The sequence below is a fragment of the Mastomys coucha genome, unplaced genomic scaffold (assembly GCF_008632895.1).
Source record: "Mastomys coucha isolate ucsf_1 unplaced genomic scaffold, UCSF_Mcou_1 pScaffold13, whole genome shotgun sequence".
Classification (NCBI taxonomy): domain Eukaryota; kingdom Metazoa; phylum Chordata; class Mammalia; order Rodentia; family Muridae; genus Mastomys; species Mastomys coucha.
Genome location: NW_022196895.1, coordinates 41,455,084 through 41,477,198, shown reverse-complemented (window position 1 = coordinate 41,477,198; position 22,115 = coordinate 41,455,084). Strand labels below are relative to the sequence as shown.

Below are 22,115 nucleotides of genomic sequence, written 5' to 3'. Positions count from 1 at the left end.
CTCTCTCTCTCTCTCTCTCTCTCTCTCTCTCTCTCTCTCTCTGTGGTATGTGTGTGTGCATGTGTGGGTGGGTTAGATCAACGATACCCAGGACTATACAGAAAACAGATTGAATGCTACTTAAGACATCTTCAGGCTGTACTGGTAAAGTACAGAAATCTGCAGCATTCAAAACGCCTAAAATTTTGAGAAAGGAACACAGATGCAATTTCCTACCATATCCTGATCTATTGATCTTCAGTATGGAAAACATGCCCATCAAAAAGAAAGAAGCAGTCATCCAGTGATCCAGTGGGCACAAATCTCCTACATGGCTTAGGATACTGACTAACATCCATGGAAGCTACGTGCATCTATCATCACTTATACCAATGTCAGTGTTTGGTCAAACCTTACCAAATATTTATATTTAGTTCTAGAGATAATATCATTGGGAGGGAGGTCTTTTACATGATTTAAGCTGCAGGAATGTATAAAACCACTGCTTAACACCCTTCCCCAAATATATATAATACTACACTCTGCTTACAACAAAATATCAACAGAAAAGGCCCCCACAGATCAGAGGTCAGGGAATTTGCATTTTATAGGCTGTCAAAGAAGTATTCTAGCTTCTGTAAGCTCCATATGGTCTCTGCTACAAATTCTTTTCTCCCCCTTCAATTTAAGAATGCAAAAACTATTCTTAGCATATCCACTTTTCAAAAGCAAGTAGTAGTTGAGATATGGATAGTTTGTCTGCCCCTCAATTAGCTACCTTAGCACAGTGAAAATAAAATTTTAATTTCCTTAGTTTCTGCTATCTCCCCCCCCAAAACAAAATCCATAAGAAACACAAATTAAGACAAAAAACAAACCTGGTAAAAACCTCTTTTAACAAGGAAAACCAGATTGAGAATGATGTGTAAAAATTCTTCTCTTTCAAAGATACCTGGACTACCTCTTCTGTGGTTACTTAAAGATCTCTTGGTTGATCCTGTGGTTAAAACCTCAGGATGGCTTTTTTCCTCTAGAGCCTTCAGTGGGAATTCTAAAGAGGTTTTATTTTTGGGTGTGTGGGAGCCAGGGAAGAGCTCTTAAGAGATAAGTTCTCTCTTTATACTGTATAGCACAGGCTAACCCTAAATTGCATACATAGTCTAGTTTGGTTTCCTATCTAAGCCTCCAGAGTACTTAAGTAGTAGACACACTCCTCCACACCCAGCCTGAGATTTTCAGTTCTGAGACACCAGGAGCAGAACTTGCCCTGTGTGTTCACATCAAGAGCCAAGTCAGATTGCCTGTTACTGCTGATGTATTCTGGGAATTACAAGCACAGGAGGCTATGGGTGAGTGCAGAGGACGTAAGGCCAGTAACCCACAACAGTCAGCTTTAAGAAAGGAAAAGATAAGGGTGACCCAGGGTCGCCCATATCCATCTGGGTATTCCTTTCTGCTTTGGGACTGTCACTAAAGCCTCCTTAGAACAGGGTCCCCTCTGTCTTCCCTCTGTCATTCCAGCAATTACTCCAGCTGCACTGAGTTGTGAGCCCCTAAAGCAAGAGCCAAGATAAAAGACAGAGGAACTCTGTCTGAAGTCTGTGTGCTCCAGCAGACCAAATAGAAATTCTTCGTACTGAACACAGGGCAGGGCTTCAAACAGAGCTCTACCATGCCTACCACACTTCTGTGAGGCCTCTTCCTGCCGAGCACAGAGGGGGGCTTCAGATTCTCAAGACCAATGTGTCTGCAACCTTCAAATATTCAACAGCTGCCATCTCCACCACTGCTTCAGACATCCTAAATTAACACACAGCTTTTCATTAACCCACATTAACTCACTAAATCAAGAAACTAATTACTTGCAAAGGATCCATTTTCTAGAAGAGGCTAACCACTGCAACATATGCATTTCACATAGATTCTCATTAGTGATTCTCTTCATAAGAACCCTACAGAGTGTAATTTTTGATACATTAAGTCCCTCTAATAGACATCCTTCTTCTACCTGATTGGTACATCTGTGCAGAAGCATTTGCCCGCAGATCGGAACTGAGCTACACTAGTCAGTCTTATTCTTGGCCTGGTAGAGGACATGTAAGTCCTCCTTAGAGCTCCATGAGGATCAAGTTGGTACCAGGTAAGACTTCTTTTCATCAAGGAGCTTGATGCTGGTCTAGCTTTCTCCTTCTATCTGCCCAAAATGAAGGAAACACACTATTGGCAACTCAAAGAATACTTCCAAACTGAACTCCACTAACCTAAGAGCCAGCAGAAAGGCTATTTTCTAGTACATTTGCTTACTAAGTATCAGGTGCATAGCATGTTTATATGTGGAGATCAGAGAACACTGTGGGAGTTGTCTATTTTCTACTAAATCAGTCCCAAGGATAGAACTGTTGGTTATAAGTGCCTTTACCACATACTACTTACTATTTACTACAGTATTCTCCCTTGTTCTGCAAACCATATGGGATCTTTCCAATATAGCATCTTCCTTCTTTTTCCTATCCAATCATCAGTTACCACATGCCAACCAAATACCTTCCACATCAAGATAAACCAATGACCTTCTTAGGGCTTAAAGATGAGGGATCTGGATAACAAATCGAATGGTGAGCAAGAAAAGCAACATAAGCTATCATAGAATATTACAAAGATGGAGAGTCTTTAGGTAGGAAAAGAAAACAGTAATGTGGATTCTTGATTCACACAGACCTCTGAATTTTTAAGAATTTGTTTTTGAAATAGAACACTATTTTCTTAATGGCTGAGCAGTGTTGTTCTGTATAGCACATTTTTTTCTACCCTTTCATCTACGGAGAACCATCATTTCACACCATGCCATAGCTAGTATGCTAGTGGGAACAGCGGAGGCAATACATCAGCTACAGTAAACAAATACTACATGTTCTCTCCTAGGCATAGAAGCTACAAACATCACCATGCACAAAGAATGGCAATGACTAAAGGCTGGGTGGGATACAGGTAGCTATGTCATAGGGAAACTGAAGTATATACTTAACAAAACATAGATAAAGACATATATATTATAGTGTTATTCAGTCACTGTAATCCCTAGTAATTTACAGGAACCTTAATAACAAGAAGGACCATCAGTACACTATACCAAAAGTAGCGACAAAAAGATGCAAACGTTTATTTCTTTGATTGACAAGTACAGATTATATAACTGTGCTGGAAATGCCACACCACATCTCATAAACATGTGTAACTCTTCTGCTAATCAAACTTTAACAGAAAATATTTAATGCATGGAAGCTTGAACCCCCTCAATTTTCTCATTGTGTAATATCCATGTATTATCCTGACCCCATAAATGTGTATAATTATAAAAGCAACAATGGGAACACAGGTCAGCCCAGACGTATAACAACATTAGTATCATCCACTTTCAGAAACAGAGCACACCAGAAATTCTAAGGACACTGTTGGTATGGCTTTGCTTAAATGCTTCTCTGCTGAGCTAACATTATACCAAGTGTGTTTTTTTAAACGAAGAATGCTTAATATGTCTAATAAGCATGATCACATGGATTATTGGAATCCAATTTTTATAACTTTTTGAGAATTACAACATTTACCCCCCTGCCTCTCCAGTGTACTTGTGCTCAAGAAAGAAACAAGTCCTTGGATTTAATGTTTCCTATGACTAATGACAGAAACACCACTTTCTGCTAACCACAATGGCTTTAATGTTTGCCCTGCTTTGTGGCTTTCAGATTAACACCCTGGGACTGCTCCATGACTTTTCAAATGAGATTCTGAAGCTGCAATACAGACACCAAAATCTCCACAAAAACTTATTCAGATTTTTTTTTGTTGTTGTTGTTTTGTTTTGTTTTTTGCTAGAATTTAGTAAAGTAAAACAGCACATTCTGCTTAACACACAGTTTTCAGAAGACAGCCTCCAGCAATGAGTCTTGAAAGCCCAGGCATCAGACAGCCATCATCCAAGCATCTTTCACCTAAGCCCACATGGAATCAAAAACTGTCTAAAGCATATGGTACATTTCTCTATAATATACTATGCAGACTTGCTATGGAGGCACACTGTGCTTCAACTAGCCAAATGGTGGCCTAGGGTTGCAGCACTACCCTTTGAAGTAAGCATGTGCCGTCAGGAACTCTGAAAGGCACACAGCAAGAATGGAGTCTGTGGCTATTCACAGTGTCTAGCAAGCTATATTTTTGAAGCACATTGGATGTCAGGGTCTTTGGTCATAAAAGCAGAAGATAAATCAAAATAAATTTTTGCCTCAAATGGAAAACAAAACAAAACAAACAAACAAAAACATATCCCCCAGGGAAGGCAAGAGTATCTTTGTCCCAAGTGATAACGTGACATATTGTGGCTTAATTTCTCCGACTTGTCACCATCAATACAATGGGAAGATTTTTAGTGGTATTGAAAAGGTATCTTCTTTGTTCCTTCCTCTCTTTTCTGACATTAGAAAATGAAAGGGTGTGTAAAGGGGAGGGGAGGAGAGGGGAGAGGGAGGGACTTGGAGGAAAGGAGGGAGGAGAAGCTGCGATCCGGATGTAGAGCAAATAAATAACTGAATTAGTCAAAGGAAGGAAGGAAGGAAGGAAAGGGAAAGGAAGGAAGGAGAAGGAGGGGAAGGGAGGAGAAGGGAGGGGAGGAATAAAGGAAGGGAGGAAAAAGAAAAGAAGAAGGGAAGAGAAGGGGAGGGAGGGAGGGAGGGAGGAAGGGAAGGAGGGAGGAAGGAAGAAAGGAAGAAAGGAAGGAAGGAAGGAAGAAAGGAAGGAAGGAAGGAAGGAAGGAAGGAAGGAAGGAAGGAAGGAAAAAGAAAAAACAAGAAAATGTGGCTTCTAGAAAGACTTAAATGAGGAAGAGCCACCTGGAGAAACAGATAAACCAGTACTTAATGAAAGAATGGGTTTCTCCAAAGACCCCACATGGGAGTGAGATGCCTCTGAAATTCATTTCCAATATCGTCTTAGGAGTGAAGGCAAGACATATCAGAAATAAAGGAAGTCTAGATGGCTTTGACATATGTACAAAGCAGTAAAAAGAGAAATTTAAAAATAAACCACAACAATATGTACAAATCAAGTTTATGATGAATGATTGATAGCTAAACTACATAAAGAACTCTTAAATTTAATAAAACAAGGAACCACTTAAAAGCCAAAAAGCAAAATGAATAGCTACATCCTTATGAATTTACAAATAGCTGCTGTTCACTAAAGGGTACTCACTACTCATCAGAGGGTTACAAATTGTAAATATAATATTATGCCACTTTCTATAATGTAAGTAAATGTGTATAATTTATGTGTACTTTCACTTATAATTCTGTATTTATGTATGTGTGTATATACATGGCTGCCAATGCTATTTATCTGTATACAAATATACAAGTTAATATGAAAACATATCTACTTACACATGAAATATTGTCATTCATATGTCATTCAGATGACTAACAATATTGTCACGGAACGCCATGAATCTAGAAACCTCATATACTCTTACACAGTGCTCACTACTACAGACATATAAAATGATACACATTTAGATATTTACTTGGTGAGGGTTACATGTTTATTCAGAGACTTTTGTACAAATATTCACAGAACCCTACATTTAATACCCAAACCAGTAAACCATCTAAATGTGCATCAACTGATGAACAGCTGGATAAAATGTTCTTAGAATAGAACACTGTTCACCAATAAAAAGGAGCACACTGTAAGACATGCTACAGCAGAAACAAGTATTATGTCTAAGCTAAGTAAAGGAAGCCAGATTTAAGAAATGATACAGTCATCCGAGGTGCCTATGGGAATTGGAGCCTGAGGATACCCACAGACCATGGATGCTCAATGGCCCTATACATAAAAAGCCATAGTATTTGTATATCATCTATGCAACCTGTATATTTTAATTATCTCTGGGTACTCTAAACACTTAATACAACACAATGTATATGAACAGCGATATTGTGTTGATAAAGAAGAATAATGAGGGAAAAAACTGAACAAACTTCATTCTGATACAGTTTTGGCAAATATTTATGACCCACAGTCAATAAAGAAACTTATCAACTGCATCCCCTGACCTTGCTGATATAAATTCTTCAAAAAGGCAAATCTGTCTCTATAGACTGTATCGTGGTGTGCACTGGCCCACAGCACTAAATCTTCCAAAAACTGGTATATTTTATTATACATAAACTATGCTTTATTGAAATTGTTTTTAAAATGAGCATCATACAATACTCATTTGTATATACTTTAGCCAAAAATTGTGCTGGAACTCTTGATAACTAAGTTGTATTTTCTATTATTCCATACTTTTCACTAAGCATTAAATAAAGGCCAGGAGATCAAAGTGCCTCTGACTTCAACACCACACTAAATTTCTGTATCTCATTACTGGCTTTTGCCAGCATCCCTGGGAATTTGGCAATGATAATGGTATCTATTAATCCATGGGCATTTCTGAGCCGGGGGAGAAGAAGAGTTGTAATTGGCAAGGTGGGAAAGTTCAAGGACTATTGCTGCCCTTTCTGGATCTCAGGAGATGTCCATGAACTAGATTCTATCCTGCCAGGCACGCAATCTGGTGGAGAAGCACTTCGTGCCTCTCTTTATTGGAACAGAGCCAAGCCGACCTCCAGACACCCAGTAGGTGCTTTATTAACTAACACCAGCTCTGGGATAGAAGAGCAAGGCCCCATTCTCTACCTCAAAGTGAGCAAGTTTGTTAACATGTATTAAGATTTTAAAGGTTGATTGTTACAATATGAGGCAGATTTATCTAAATTTGGTGTGTGCCCAAAAAGTGTGTGTGTGTGTGTATGCGTGTGTGTGTGTGTGTGTGTATGTGTGTGTATATATTGCATGGAAAGGAACTGTTTTGTCTTAAAGTTTTCCTCCTCTAGTTTGATGACATTTTGCAGCATAGAAGCATTAAAAATAAAAGAATAAAATTCATGGGTACAGGTATAGATACCACTTGGACCACAAGGACTTGGAATTGATAACCAGCACTTAAAAAAACAAAACAACAAAACCCCCAAAATATAATATAGAAAATCTGTGGGCAAATAATAAACACTGTTCCCCAGAATCCAGCCCTGAATCAAAGAAAGGTATCCATTTTCTTAAAAGCAAAAATAGTCCAGTGAAGCTGAACTGTATGATTTTTCTGACCAAGCCTTCATATATACACTTTACACAAACATTGTATGTGGATAACCTCAGGGATTTCCCAAAGCTGGGAAGTAGACAGAGCTCACACTTCATAAGAGCTGGACTTGCATGCAGCTGGGAGGGTGGGAAGGTTGCTAATGAACTGACTATGACATCAGGTTGTCCACCATGGTTGGATGCCTATACCGTTGGTTGGATGCCTATACCATTCAACTTCGAGTGGTCTTTTTCTAAGAACCACTGAAGATAGTTTTCAACCCTCATTCTTGAGACAAGAATATCAAAGCCACCTGCTCCAAATATTACTCTTGGTTGTTCCTTTGGAGGTAGAATCTCCCCCAAATAGATCTCTATTGAAATGAAGAGAAAACGGGGCTTGAGGCCATGCTTTTCTTAAGAATGTAGTGACTAATTTATTTGGGAACATAACACTAAGCATGCAGGCTTTGCAAGTTGCTGAGTGCATGCTGAACTTCTAAAGTGCAGACTTTCCTAACTCGAAAGGGACATTTTAAAGCTGTGACTCATTTTAAGAGTGTGAAAATGCTATATCTGTATTGTGTGAATCAGACCCTGGACGTATACGTTTACAAAATATTAAATTACCGTCAACCACAGATTACAAATCCATTGATGAAATGCTTGGTGTTGACTTAACCAACAGCTGAAAGTTAGAGAGGTGAAAATAATGTGATTATTCAGGACTCTGTGATAAACCTAGCCTGCAGCATATTTGCTTAGCATCATAAGGCATAGTTAATGACACTTTTACAAATATTAAAGAAATTCCATCATAAATGCTATGTCTCAAATTTAACCAAATCAGATAGAAATGGGCATCCCTAAAGGGCAGGATTTAGAAGAAAGCAATCCTCTGGGTGAGTCTTCTGAAAATATGAGATAAAAATCTTAGCTAGCGGACTGGGAAAATGAGCTAATACTGTAAAATATAGAACTCCATTACATTCTCCTGAATGTAATCCAATATTAACAATAAAAACCATAATACAACAGGTGCCCATCAACATGCCCTTTGTCTTTCCTCCTCCAAAATTGACATATGTCACTTGAAAAGGGAAAATTCAAATGTTTTTGAAAAAAGCGAAGTGGACACTAGAACAGGTCATGTATGCACACCAAATGCAGTTATCGTACACTGAAGCCAACTATTGGCATTATTTTAAAGCCTGCTTTCGAAAGGGCAATCAATGAACATTCTGGAAAGTACAGATTAATACAGTCAGGAAAGGGTATCAGTACAATACTAAAATGATGTACATGAATTAATAACAATAACTTTTAGAATTCTCCTGAATAAGATTCTCATTCTAATGTATAAATGAACATGTTTCAGAACCCTTAATCCACAGAGAGCAGAATCCCATATGCTATCTATGAGTTAGGGCTAAAAGGATGGACTATCTAATTATAAAGCAGTGTGCTAATTTACTTCAGGGAATACTACTAGTATTTATCTCTGGACCAGAAGGTATTTTGTTTGATAGGAGATTCCCCAAACAATCCATTCAATATATTTCTGATATCAGAAGATAGCTACTCATGTAAAAATTACACTGTGCATCATTTTATTATTGATACAGTTTACCTGTAATATTCCACCAGACGCTATGTAAGAATACAGATTCAGATGTATTTCAGAATTCATTTGATTACAAACAAAAGTTTTGGAAATATATTGTAAAGGGACATTAGCAAAATTGTTGCTCACAAAGAGGAATGTAAATACTCCATTGGGCAATATTATAACATAATTATTAACATAATGGACATATTGAAATGGAAGTTTCTCATTCTCAGATTGTGCTTGCTAATTAGAAAAGCAAATGCCACATCAATTTTTATCTTTTGGGCTTTTCGTATGGGAACTTAGTCAACCCATTTCCAATGCGGTTCCAGAAGATTCCACACTCAAGCTCACTCTTCCCTTCTTTAACTATACCCCTTTCACAACGAAACCATTTCAAATTTATTTTACAAAATATTTCTCTCTCAACTAATGCATATGAATTAATTGACTTAAATGTGCTTGCAGTTTAAACTAATGGAATAAACCTGAACATGAAGTTATTTGGTGTTGACATCCTAAATACATGACCTTTTCCCTAATGGCTGAAAAGCTCTCCATCCCTCCAATTTATTACAGTAGCACGACATGACTTGTGCTTGGAAATACTGGCACCATAGTCCCTAGCGCTTATCTGCTCTCTTTTCTCTACCCTCAGCTTGGCCCTCTCTTCCAAATTACTAAACTTTGGTCTAGAGAAGAAAAGGATATATTGAATGCAGGAATATCCCATTTTATTAACTCTTAAAACTGCAGAAGGCTGCAATCCATCTCGGTCTGTAAAACCCCAGAAGTTGTAGCCAAAGAAGATATCACTTTCCCTCTCAGAATTCCTGGTACACTATTACATTCTAATCATTCTTCAAAATGTGGTAGTAGTAATAATAATAATAATAATAATAATAATAATAATAGTAAAAGTAATAGTAATAATAAATCATTAAAAACAAAAAAATGATCAAAAGATGAGTTTCCTGATCTGATGTAGCACTAAGCCCCCACATACAGGCTTGCCAAAGACCTCCTACAATAACGTCTTAGGAAAACTATCTCTTGACACGTGTCATATTGACCACGGAGTAGGCTATCTCTACAAAACTAGAAGTCTATGGAGGTACAAATAAGGCCTGGGGACTCCCCAAAGTCCAGGGACTTAAGCTATTCTAGTTTCTTCTGTGTCACAAGTACCCCTAAAGTTTCTCTTAGAAATATCCCAATAAAATATCAGGACCTAAGCCATTTTGAATGGAAGATCATTTACTAGTATAATGTCACACTTTCTGAATTGCTTCAGAACAGATGTTCAGTTAGACATAAGCTTACCCCAGAGCTAGAGTATGGTAACTCTCATTTAGCCAAGGGCAAATGTTTACTAACCGAAGGACACAAACCGAAATAATGCTAGAGTCCTGCCTTCTCTGTTTTGCCCTATCATTCACTAAATAGATAAGTCAATAAATATATGAACAAATAACTACATATATATAATATACAGTTATAAAATTATATATTATATACACCAACAGTTCCAAACCTGAGTAGTTGAGTGATCCTTTCAGAGGAGTCACATAACAGATATCCTGCATATCAGATATTTACATTATGATTCATAACAGTTCAAAATTTAAAACCTTTCATTCAAAATTACAGTTATGAAGCAACAAAAATAAATTTGTGATTGGGGGTCACCACAACAAGAAAAACTGTATGAAAAGGTCAAAGCATTAGGAAGGTTGAGAACCACTGATATATGCATATTATCTATATTATATACATATCTATAGCATGCTAAGTGTATAGTACTATAGATACATGTACATTTATACTCACAGGCAAACAAATGTTGGGTAAATGATATGCCAGGGATTGAAAAACAGATGTCTGTCTTCCCAATCAATAGAAAACACTTTAAAGAAATTGCTAGAAAATCTGTGCTTAGTCGGACAGGAATACATTTGCAATAAAACCTTCTCCAGAAAGCCACCTGACTTTCTCAAACTTCTAAAAATTAATTTTAGCTTTGTTTTTTTTTTAAAGATCATTTAACACAACATGAGTTTCCTTGTGTGGTACAGCACTAGCCCCATTCACCAGTTTGTCAAAGACCTCCTATAATAATGTCTTTTATTTTGAATTATGTGTGTATATAGTTATCTGTGAGTGGATGAGTGCAGGTACCCACAGAGACCAGAAGACGATTTCAGATGCTCTGGGGCTTGAATTACAGATGGTTTTGAGCCACCTGACAGGGGTGCTAAGTACCAAACTCAGGTTCTCTTCAACATCAGTACACAGTACACTTAACAGTTAAGTCATATCTCTAGTCTCCAAATATTCCTGGGATTCTTATAATTAACTAAAAAGAGAATTTCTATTAGATATGAATCTTTCCCTTGAATGTATCGAGGCTCCTTAGATGGACCAATGATAAAACTGTGTGGCTCATTCAGATCAAACAAATAAGAGAGTTCTGCTTATATGAAACAGTATATACTTCTAAAAGAAAGAAAGGTGGATGGGAAGGAGGGAAGGAAGGAGGGGAGGAAGTTATGGAGACAGTGAAGAATGAGGGAGGAAAGAAGAGAGGGAGCAACAGGAAGAGGAAGACAAACTGACCATGAAGAGAAAGAAAGGCAGGCTTGGGCCACAACATTTAAAAAGGAAACCTGAGTGAGGTAACCCAGTCACAAAAGAATACACATGGTATGCACTCACTGATTAGTGGATATTAGCCCAGAAGCTCGGAATAAGCAAGATACAATTCACAGACCACATGAAGCTCAAGAAGAAGGAAGACCAAAGAGTGGGTGCTTCAGTCCTTCTTAGCAGAGGGAACAAAATACTCACAGGAGGAAATATGGAGACAGAGACTGAAGGAAAGGCCATCCAGAGACTGCCCCACCTGGGGATCCATCTCATATACAGACACCAAACTCAGACACTATTGCAGATGCCGAGAAGTGCTTGCTAACAGGAGCCTGATATAGCTGTCTCCTGAGAGGCTCTGCCAGAGACTGACAAATACAGAGGTGGATGCTTGCAGCCAAACATTGGACTGAGCACGGGGTCCCCAGTGGAGGAGTTAGAGAAGGGACTGAAGGAGCTGAGGGGGTTTGCAGCCCTGTGTGTGTGTGGGAGCAACAGTGCCAAGTGGCCAGACCTTCCAGAGCTTCTGGGGACTACACCACCAACCAAAGAATACACATGGAGGGACCCATGGCTGTGGCTGAGTATGTGGCAGAGAATGGCCTTGTTGGACATCAGTGGGAGGAGTGGCCCTTGGTCCTATGAAGGCTCCATGCCCCAGTGTAGGGGATTGCCAGGGCAGTGAGGTTGGAGTGGGTGGGTGAAGAGTACCCTCAGAGAAGCACGGAGAGAGGGGGATGAGATAGGGGATTTCTGGAGGGGAAAGCGGGAAAGGAGATAACATTTAAATTAAATAAAATATCCAATAAAAAAATAAAAAGGGACTTTGTGGAATAATTTATCTTTGCATATATTTGAGATTTAACCTTTCCCTTTTCTCCCTCCAAATTCTCCCATACACCTCTCCCTGCTCTTTTCCAAATCCCTGGCATCTTCTTTTCATTAATTGCTGATTTATGCATAGCTATATACACATAAACATTCCTAAATACAATCTAATCAGCCTTGATCATAGTACTTGTAAGTACGTTTTCAGGAATAGCCAGTGTTCTCTGGTAACCGATGGCTGTGCTCTTCCCTGAGGAGAACTATTTCTTCGGCTCCCAGCCTTCCTTAGTTGCCTGTAGTTCTTTGGATAGCACTGAGGCTTCAGGGTGTTACCCGTGCACAACAGAACGTCAACTGCTGTCTTGTTCAGTTCAGGGTTCGAGAGCCAGGTTGGTGAGATGTTATGGGCGTAGCTTCTGACATTCATAGGAGGCACAATCTTAGGAAAGAACCTGCAACTGCCACTTTACTAAATCAGAATAGACCATAATCTCATTCTAAATATTTGTCTTTATACCCACAGATAAACGTAGTCACCGCTCATCATCAAGGAAGCTTTTCTTTACAACAGACAGACCATTACAGAAAACCACAACCAATCAAACTGCAGTGTTGTGGAACCCAATCCGAACAGATTTGTATCTGTTCACCTTAAAGCCACAATCTGGAGATTTTCCCAAAGCAAAATGCAAAATGTGAGGGAAAAGATCTAATGTGGAAAATCTATCAAAATGTTGGGTAATGATTTTATTTCTTTTCGCACTTGTGTAATTATAAAGTGTTAAGCTAGATAATGGCTAATCAAACCATTTAGCTTGCAAATGAAGAAACAAGACCAAGAAGTAATGTGCCCGGCCTGAGGTCACCCATACTCTGAACTGCAAACTTTGACTCAGTCTTGCTGTTACAATTACAGTCCTGAGCCTCTGCCTCTTTCCCACAAAACCATGGATCTGTTGATCTGTTTTTGTTACTACTGGCTGCAGACTCATGCTCTGTGTGTAATGGACACTTTCTCTTTTCATTGTTTGTTGATGAAGATAGGAAGGGTTAACATCTAACAATCCAAGCATGACAAAACACATACCCTTTGGGCTGCTGTAAGCTGGCACTGCTGTCTCAGAGTTTCTGTATCTGAGGTAAAAATGGTGATATGAACCATTTTAAGAAAGAAAATGCATGGCAAGTGAACAGTGTTGAGGTGACTTAAATTAGTCTTAAACAGTTACACTAGAGACCACCCAAACCCCTGCAAATATTACTAAGGATGCTTTTACCCACTTCAGTCACAATGCTAGGCAGAAATGTTGGTTTAATCCTTAGAATATAAGTAGATGCTAAGGTATAGGTATGGTCATCCCTGTTGTCTTCCTGGCTTTCAGGAAGACAACAAAAGATTAACATGAGGATGGAACCATGCTGTGGGGCTCTGAACAGAAAGGGAAATGAAATTCTTCACTGCTCTGAGGAATGGCTTTCCAATTTGGAATTTTTATATCCAGCCATACTATTCATAACAACATGAATGTCATTCTCTCACACACTGCGTTTTCTTAGAGATTATCATAAAATGGGATCAGCCACAGCTAGTAAGTAAGGGAATAAGTAAGGGAATAGAGAAAGGGGCACACCCCTTCACACACACATACACATATGTACACAAACATACATACACATAACACATGCATACACATGTACACAGGCACACATACACACACACATATATTATGCACACAGGCATGCATGCACATGCATACACACACGCGCACACATACAACACACACACACATGTACATGGCAAAGAACCCTTCCTCAATATGACAGCTGCAGGACAGGAAGATTGTGAAAACTACAGGGGGAAACGTTGAAATATTTAATAAGTCTAAAGAGAAAGAGGGGGGCTTATAGAATGGGGTGGGAGTTGAGATAATACTATGGTAAGAACACATAAAACTGAGCCAAAAGAAAAAAAATAAAAAACAAACAAACAAACAAAAACATAAGCAAGCAAACAAACCCAATAAAACAGCAAGAACCATAAAGTGAAGGAAGGAGTGTTCACTCCAGAGCAGAGGTGGGAAGAGTTCTAAATCGAGGTTTATCTCGTCACATTGTGGACAGTGAAGTTATGAAATTTTGTTTCTGTGCAAGACAAAGAGCTACAACTCAGTCCTATCTCTCATGTGCTAATTTCACCTTGAATTTTCCTGCCCAGAGTCATATACCCACAGTCACCTTTCATTGTTAAATAGGTCTTTCTATGGGCCATTCATAAATACATTTTATTTTGTTATCCTAAGTGAACATTGTTGATGATGGAATTGATTGATTCAGACTCTGTGAGCAGCCTCCAATCACCGAGAACATGTGCGTACCCCTAAAACACCAGAGCTTTTCAGACAAGAAACAATATACTGTCTCTTTCTATTTGTTCTTGAATGTTCAATAGAAACCAACTCAGGCAGCTATCAAGTTTTCAACAGGTAATCATGAACACAGTAGTACAGATTGGTGCTACAGTTAACAAAGCAGTTTATCAGCTCCCCTAGAGTCCAAATATGATGCACCAACACCTTTCTAAGACTTCATGTTTCAACAATCATCAAATACTTAAACCAGAAGTAGCTAAGTGATATCATATTTCAATACAGAGTCACCACAGAAAGTCCTGGTCTCCAAATATTGATAGATTACAAAGACAACCCTCTACAGAAAACAGATCAAGCCAGAAAGCAGAATGCACAACCATTAACACATTGGCTTTATGCGGGAAAAGTTTGAGAAAGCCTGGTTGCTGTTATGTAAATGATAGTAAAATTTTTAAAACTCGGGCACACCATGTTCTTTCTTGCACTTCTGAAGATTCTATATGGCAAATTATTTTCTCAGGAAAAGAAAGAAAACTTACCTTTCACAAGCTCGGACAGTCCATGCGGCAATTATCCATAATGAGATACTAAAAACCAAGAGCACAGTTCCTGGGCAGATAGTCATTAGAGTCTTCATAACAAAACGCGTATTGAAGTTTATCTTATTAAGTGCCCCAATGCTTCTAGAGGAGGCATCGGTGAAAAGTTTGCTATGCAATAGCATGACTCTGGCAATCAGATAGAGTCTTAAGAACATTGGTATAGATAAAATAATATCCACATCTGCGGTGGTTGTGGAGGGGGCATAGGAGAAGGCAAGCCGGGCTGTCCATGTGAACGTATAATTCCCAGGTATGGGATGGATAGCACACACCAGTATTTCCAAGCAGATGAAGAAAATACGCTCATAAGTCATGGCTATTCTCCAGTCATCTGCTCCATTGTCCACCATGAATAACTGAAAAAATAAAGTAGAAAAGCAGCTTCAGTATGGCGTGAATGCTCCACAGGTGTTAGTGCAGAACGCAAAAAAGACATAACAGGCGATGCTTAGCAACTGGGTGGGCTAACGCTGACAGCGTGCAGAGTCTAGCTAGGGATACTCTTTATAGAAGAGGGCAATGGTATCCAAGGGGGCGGGGCTTCCCTTCTGTAAAACTGGAAACGAACAGCCTGCTACATAGGAACCCAAATACTTGGGAGTTAACATTACTGGACAATCACAAAGTGGACTTTGCTTTATATCAGTCTGTTCTCCTCTCGAAGGGACAGTGTTTCAACCCATGCACGATTCTACTTTGGGTGCCTCTGCAGTTGGCTCCATCCTAGAATGCAGTGACCCGTGACAGATCATATAGAAACCACAGAAAAATGTGGCACAATTGTTTATTCTAGTTTCCTTACTATTGTTTTTATATCTTATTCAATTCTTCCTTAATAAAGACTACCTTTTCTTCTCGCCATCTCTCATACCTGCAAGTGAGAAAGGATGCCTTGCTTCCCTGGCTGTCTGAGGACTACCAAAAGCACTTGGAGATACGCGTTCATTTTTCTGGCTGTCCATGATGACTTGCAGGGGCCCCTGGCATCTGAGTCTAGGAATCCATGGGTACCAATCCTGCTGTGATGCTGTAGTCCCATGTTCTAGGGAGAACCATTTGCCTGATGCCAATAGTGCTCTTCACTGAGAGAGGGGTCCTCTTTTCCTTTGGCTCAGTAGCCAGCTAAGCTAAGAGTAAAAGCAACCAAAAAGGGCACATTTGCTTTCTCAGGTGAGCGAGCAGCAGAGTGCCTGAGGGAAGACTCCCCATGGTTGCATCCCATGTGCCCTCTTCTAGAGAGATGAACTTCTCTGTGGAGGTCTACCAGATCTCTGTTCTTGCTTAGTTATTCTATATGTGTTACTTCTCTCCTGTAACCTGAAATGGTCCTTGCTTTACTGTTACGTTGCAAAAAATACTAATTTGAGGATAAAAATGCCTCTCCGTTGTGATCTTTGAGTTCAAGGAGATAGAAAACCATCACACATTTTTGTTTTTTTATTATCAAAAATATATCAGTACTTAGAGGGTCTACTTTCTGTGCAACTTGTTTCCGAGTGGCAGGACAGACTGTAAAACTGAAACCTACCTCCAAAGGGGCTGATAATCACACAACTCCAGAGATCTTTAAGAGGCTGTAAAAGGCCTCTGCTTCTGCTCCACACACACTCTCACCCCACCCCCACTTTACCCTTTCCTCTTAGCTGATCTCATGCCTCATATGTCTAAGGTAATGTCACAACCAAATCCCACTTTCCCTAGTACCCATGTGCCTTCCCACTTAGGGGAATATGTGAATAACTTCACACCATTACCACTTACCAAAATCAATACAAAGACACAAAAGAGAACCAAGGCCAACTGCACTCTGTGGAGTTGCTTTTCTCAGGGCTCCTTCGACTCCAGGAGGATTCCCCTGCCATCAACCCAACGGCCACTCCGGTGAAGGCCACTAAGTTATCTTCATTATGGAAAGCGGTCTTCAGTGTTAACCTTTAAATTACTTTTCTGTCATCCCCCCCACTTCAGGGAAAAAAAATGAACCCTTCCCTGGGCTCCCATGCTGCTTTGCTGTTTTCATCTCTCTTGCTCTCAGTGATCTCAGTGTCATCCCCTCCCCCAAGCCCCCGGTCACCAGGATCCATATCTAATTTTCCTTGATAGACCCTCCCTGGGCGATCTCATCCTCTACCTTCCCACCAGATTCCTCTTTTTGCTCATAATCTCCATCACCTAAGAGTCACTTGAAAGCATACATTATATAATTCCATTGCTATAAAAAACAATATCATCAAAATCCCTTCATTCCCTGATGGTAAAGCCTAATCTACATCAGCAGACAAGGCATTGTGCATATGGTTCTGCCCGTCTCCAACTTCATTGCTTAGGACCCTTCTTTACAGCTCCTGTGGTTGCCAATTACAAAATCTGCTCTCTGCAGCTCCTTCTGTGCCTTCTGCATTCTGTCTTGCAGCCTAGAAAGTTATCATGTAGCAAACTCTCACTTGTGAAAGACTATATTTCATATCACCTCCAAATCTGAACACAACTTTGTTGCACTGTGGTTGCTTCTGTACCTCCTGTTGATGCTATCACAAGGGACAATGACACTTCCACCCCTCCATGTCTCTGAGGCTTGACCCAGGGGCCGCATCTACCTATCAGAGGTGAACAGACGCTCACTGCAGCAGCTGCTTTGATACTCCTATCTCAGTAATCACAATCCTGACTGCTGTAATGGTCCTAGTGTTCTTTGAGCACAGTCACAGAAGATGAGAATACCACATGTCTGACAAAAGTTTAACTCAAGCACTCAGCAGATTTACACCAAACACATCCTACTGACTGATAAGTCACTATACATGTGCGATTCTGAAATTACACAAGAGGTCCAGATAATATTCTTCTTTGGCAACTTCCCTGGATGGAATTTCTATTTCATTTCTTTTTTATTATCTATCTGTTCTATACATAGTTTCCTTTTATTATCAGATAACTCAACTTATTTTGGGCTTGATAGTATGCATCGAAGTGTTGTCAGGAAGAAATATGTTCTCAGAACAAAAATAATGTTCTTTTGTTCATTCATTTAATAGTCCATGCCAAATTCTAACTCCAGGTGCCAGGGCCTATGCTACTTCCTGTGCTGTAGAATTCACAGTAGACAGAGAATGTGCCCAGAGAAATTAATTTTGAGCTGGAAAGAAAATTGTCAAAAAGATGACTTGAAGCAATTTAATAAAGTAATTAAGCCTTTGGATGTTGCAATGAAGGAAGCAAACAGGACAGGAGACGGGGAAGGATAAATAGGAAACAACAACAGATATGACCATCAGGGAGGACTTTGGGGAGCATCACTTTATGCAGGGAACTGATAAGAAAAACAGCCTATCATATAAAGGGCATCCTAGGCAAGGTAAAGTGCTCAGGTGAAGGCAGTGGCTTTAGAACACCTTAGTATGTGTGCTCAAAGAAATAAAGAACACTGGAGTGGCTGACATTAACTGGCCAAGAGGCAGAGTGAAGGCGGGTGGGTTCAAAGGGACAAACAGGAGCCCATTGGAAAGTCCTTTTGGGAAATGGCTCTGAGACTGGATTCTATTCATCTACATGGGAACCCACTAAGACCTGTAGGCGAAGAAATGACAGAATACGACCTGCATGCCTCCTCTTCCTGCTGTGGGGGGCTCTGGAGAGGCAAATACAGAAAGATGAAAGTTACACAACACCTCTGAATTTGACTGGTTGGAGTATCCTTGAAACCTGGACTAAGGGTTGCCATGGAAATGCTTTGATGGGCACCGTGATTGCAATAGTGCTTGAATTTGCTGATGTATTGACTGTGGGGATGATAAAAACAAAGAGCGGGGCTCACAGATGGTTACTGAGTTTCTACCATGAAAAACAATACAAACCAAACCAAAAACCAAAAACCAAACAAACAAACCAACAACAACAAATTAAAAAAAAAAAAAAAACAAAAAAAAACAAAAAAAAAACAAGAATGAATGGTATGACCGCTTTCTGAGAATATTTCCTAAACTCTGCAGAGTGCAGAAGTAAGAGTGAAAAGCCCAGTTTTGGCCACCAATATCCAAGTATAGATGCCAGGGATACATTAAGATATGTAAGTCATATTGAAAAGCCTGGAACCTGGAAATAAATTTGGAAGGCGTCTGTATGTAAGTGGTTTTATTAGATCAGATGAAGACTACAAGGTCAAGTTTTGGAGATTGTAAAAGGCAGGGCCCATACAGGGATGTGAAATGCAAAAGTCCACAAAGTGACGAGAAAAGAGACATGTTCTGAAAGCCAAGGACTATGGGCTGTCAATTACAAACTGAACACAAACTGTAAAATGGAATTTATTTACCACATTCAGAGAAGCATTAGTGTACACCCAATAATCTCCAGAGAACACAAAAGCACTCCAAACACCACAGTCCCTCAAAGTCAACATTAACATCTAATTGCAGAAATATTCTATTTGAATTTTACATAATCTCTGTAATAGGGGAGATCTCTTTTCCACTCCCAGGAAGGTCACAGGAAGTTCATCAGAGCGACTGATAGCAGATCAGATCTACCATCCTTTTTTAAATTCTGATATTCTTAAGAGAAGCAACATTTGGGGGGATGGTTACTTACTTTCATTCTGAGTCTGAAGCAAGTGCCCTTCACAGGCTATGAGTCCAAAATACACCCCACAATAAACTTCAGTTTCCCAGGATAACTGCTTTATATTTGCTTGTATAGCCACAATGTGAAACATGTTTACGTCACTATTGACAGTTAATGAGCAGCAAGAGACCTCAATGGAATAGGATCTGGAATACAGTGGAGGGGCCGGCTCCACAGTCAGTGATCTGCTGTGAAGGGAAGAGGCTGGACTGTGGAGGCCCTACCTGCCTCTTTTATGCATTCCTCTCAACCGTGCTACAAGATTCTGGGCTCGGGAAAAGATTATCTTACACATCCCGAAATCGTTTACTAGACTATAATCAAGGATACTTCTCAAGAAAAAACAACCCCCCCCCAAATATTCATTGAATACTTCAGTCATATGGTCATTAAAGAATCATGAAATGTAGCCAGGTATGGTGTTAAACACTTTTAATCCCAGCACTCTAGAGGTAGAGGCAGGCTGATCTTAGTTAAAGGCCAGCCTGATCTATAGAGTGAGTTCCAGGGCAGCCAGGGCTATACAAACAAAGAAATCCTATCTTGAGAAAGAAAGAAAGAAAGAAAGAAAGAAAGAAAGAAAGAAAGAAAGAAAGAAAGAAAGAAAGAAAGAAAGAAAGAAAGAAAGAAAGGAGGGAAGGAGGGAGGGAGGGAGGGAGGGAGGGAGGGAGGGAGGGAGGAAGGAAGGAAGGAAGGGGAGAAACAGAAGAGTAAAAGAAAGACAGAAGTATCCATACTCAATTAAATGTAATAATTAATACACTGTGTAGCAATGACAGAAATTGCAAACCACATCTGTCTGGTATATGGGAGCTTCCCAGCCATAAAAAGCTAGGCTATCAACAGGAAAAGTACAAGTTGTTGTAAAGTGACTTGCAGACAGGTCAATGGCCATCAAAAATAAAGTTGGACCCAAGACTGAGATCTGAGCTCTCAGAGAAAACTTCATGCCTATGAAAGATCTGGCCATGAAAGTGAACCCAAGAGAACATTAAAGGAAGCAGGTCAGTATTCTTCTATAAGCTCAGGGAAAGGAGGGCCTCCAGGCTGTGCTGCGGGCCTTCTGGCCTAAAACAAATGAACAGTAGCACAGATACATTTCACTCCATGAAACTATTTTTTTTTCAACCAGGCCAAAAGCAAAATAAAGTGAGCAAAACAAAAATAAACAACAAATTATGGGGACAGAGGGTGTTGCCATCTCTATAACAAAAGACTTTCTGGATAGAGACGTTTCTATAGAAATCAGCTACACAATAGAAAAATCAACAAGAGACCCAAATATCAGGAATGGAAATAAAATGACCCTTAAACTCATTTAAAATAAATAAGCTTAGCCTTAACTGAAAAAGGGAAATCAAATAACATTTCTTTTTTGTTTTTAAACTTAGACTTTAAAAAAAAAAAAAGTAGTCAGGCCTGGTAACACAGGCCTGTGATTACAGCTACTAAGGAGAAAGACACTTGAGTCGAAGCCAGCCTGATGTTGGGAGATCCTGTTTCAAATAATAGTAATAATAAGAGGAGGTACCTAGGGAACAGCTCAGTGTAGAGCTCTTGCAAAGGTTGTAGAAGTGCATGCTGTACTTCTGAGGAGAGGAAAAGAGCAGCGCTTGAGAGCACTTGCAAGCTTTGCAAGTGCAACTGCGAATCCTGACAGATCCTGAGGAGAGCAGTTCACCAGGCTGGATCCTCCCCGTTCTAACTCTCTTATATGCGTGTATTTGCAAGCATGCTCAATGGCAAGCACATGGCCATGTGTTGAAGCACTGCTTTTATATTTGCAAAAGGCTGGGAGAAGCTGGATAATTTAACACCAAGGTGGGTTAAAGAAGTTACAAATGTCCCCCAAAACAGAATAATACGCCTGTGAAGGAAGGATCAAAACATTTTGTCTTAAAACTATTAAAGAAAATGATACAGTAACTACTAAATAGTTTTTGAAACAATGGTATTCAAGCAGTTTTCTTAAAGGGAGAGATATATTTGTTTTTCATGTGTATAAAATACTTCTGATAAAAGGCTAGAAATTAATGCTAAGAGCCACGTAGGGAGGGAAATTGAGGTCTGAGGACTGGAGAGAAGAGAGTGACAGATGACTATGTAAACTTAAGTACTTTTAATTTAGGGAACACGTGAACAAAATGAATTACTAATAAAAAGTAAGAAAGACCATTTAAAACGAGGAAAGAGAAGGATGGGAATGAACAAGGTCATCAGACATCCAAATACTTTCTGCCAAAGTCTACATGGTCAAGTCTAGAAAGTAAGGGCTGCTGCTAT

General features: G+C 39.5%; 1 protein-coding gene across 4 annotated transcripts in view; it reads right to left on the bottom strand.

Annotated features, from left to right (window-relative positions):
• The window catches only part of Kcnn2 (potassium calcium-activated channel subfamily N member 2), a 405,119-nt gene that overhangs the window by 82,784 nt on the left and 300,220 nt on the right, over positions 1-22,115 (bottom strand). For all 4 annotated transcript variants that reach the window (XM_031365618.1, XM_031365620.1, XM_031365619.1 and 1 more), the window contains one exon: positions 15,150-15,568. In XM_031365618.1, the coding sequence (XP_031221478.1) occupies positions 15,150-15,568 (419 nt within the window). The remainder of the gene's footprint in view (positions 1-15,149; positions 15,569-22,115) is intronic.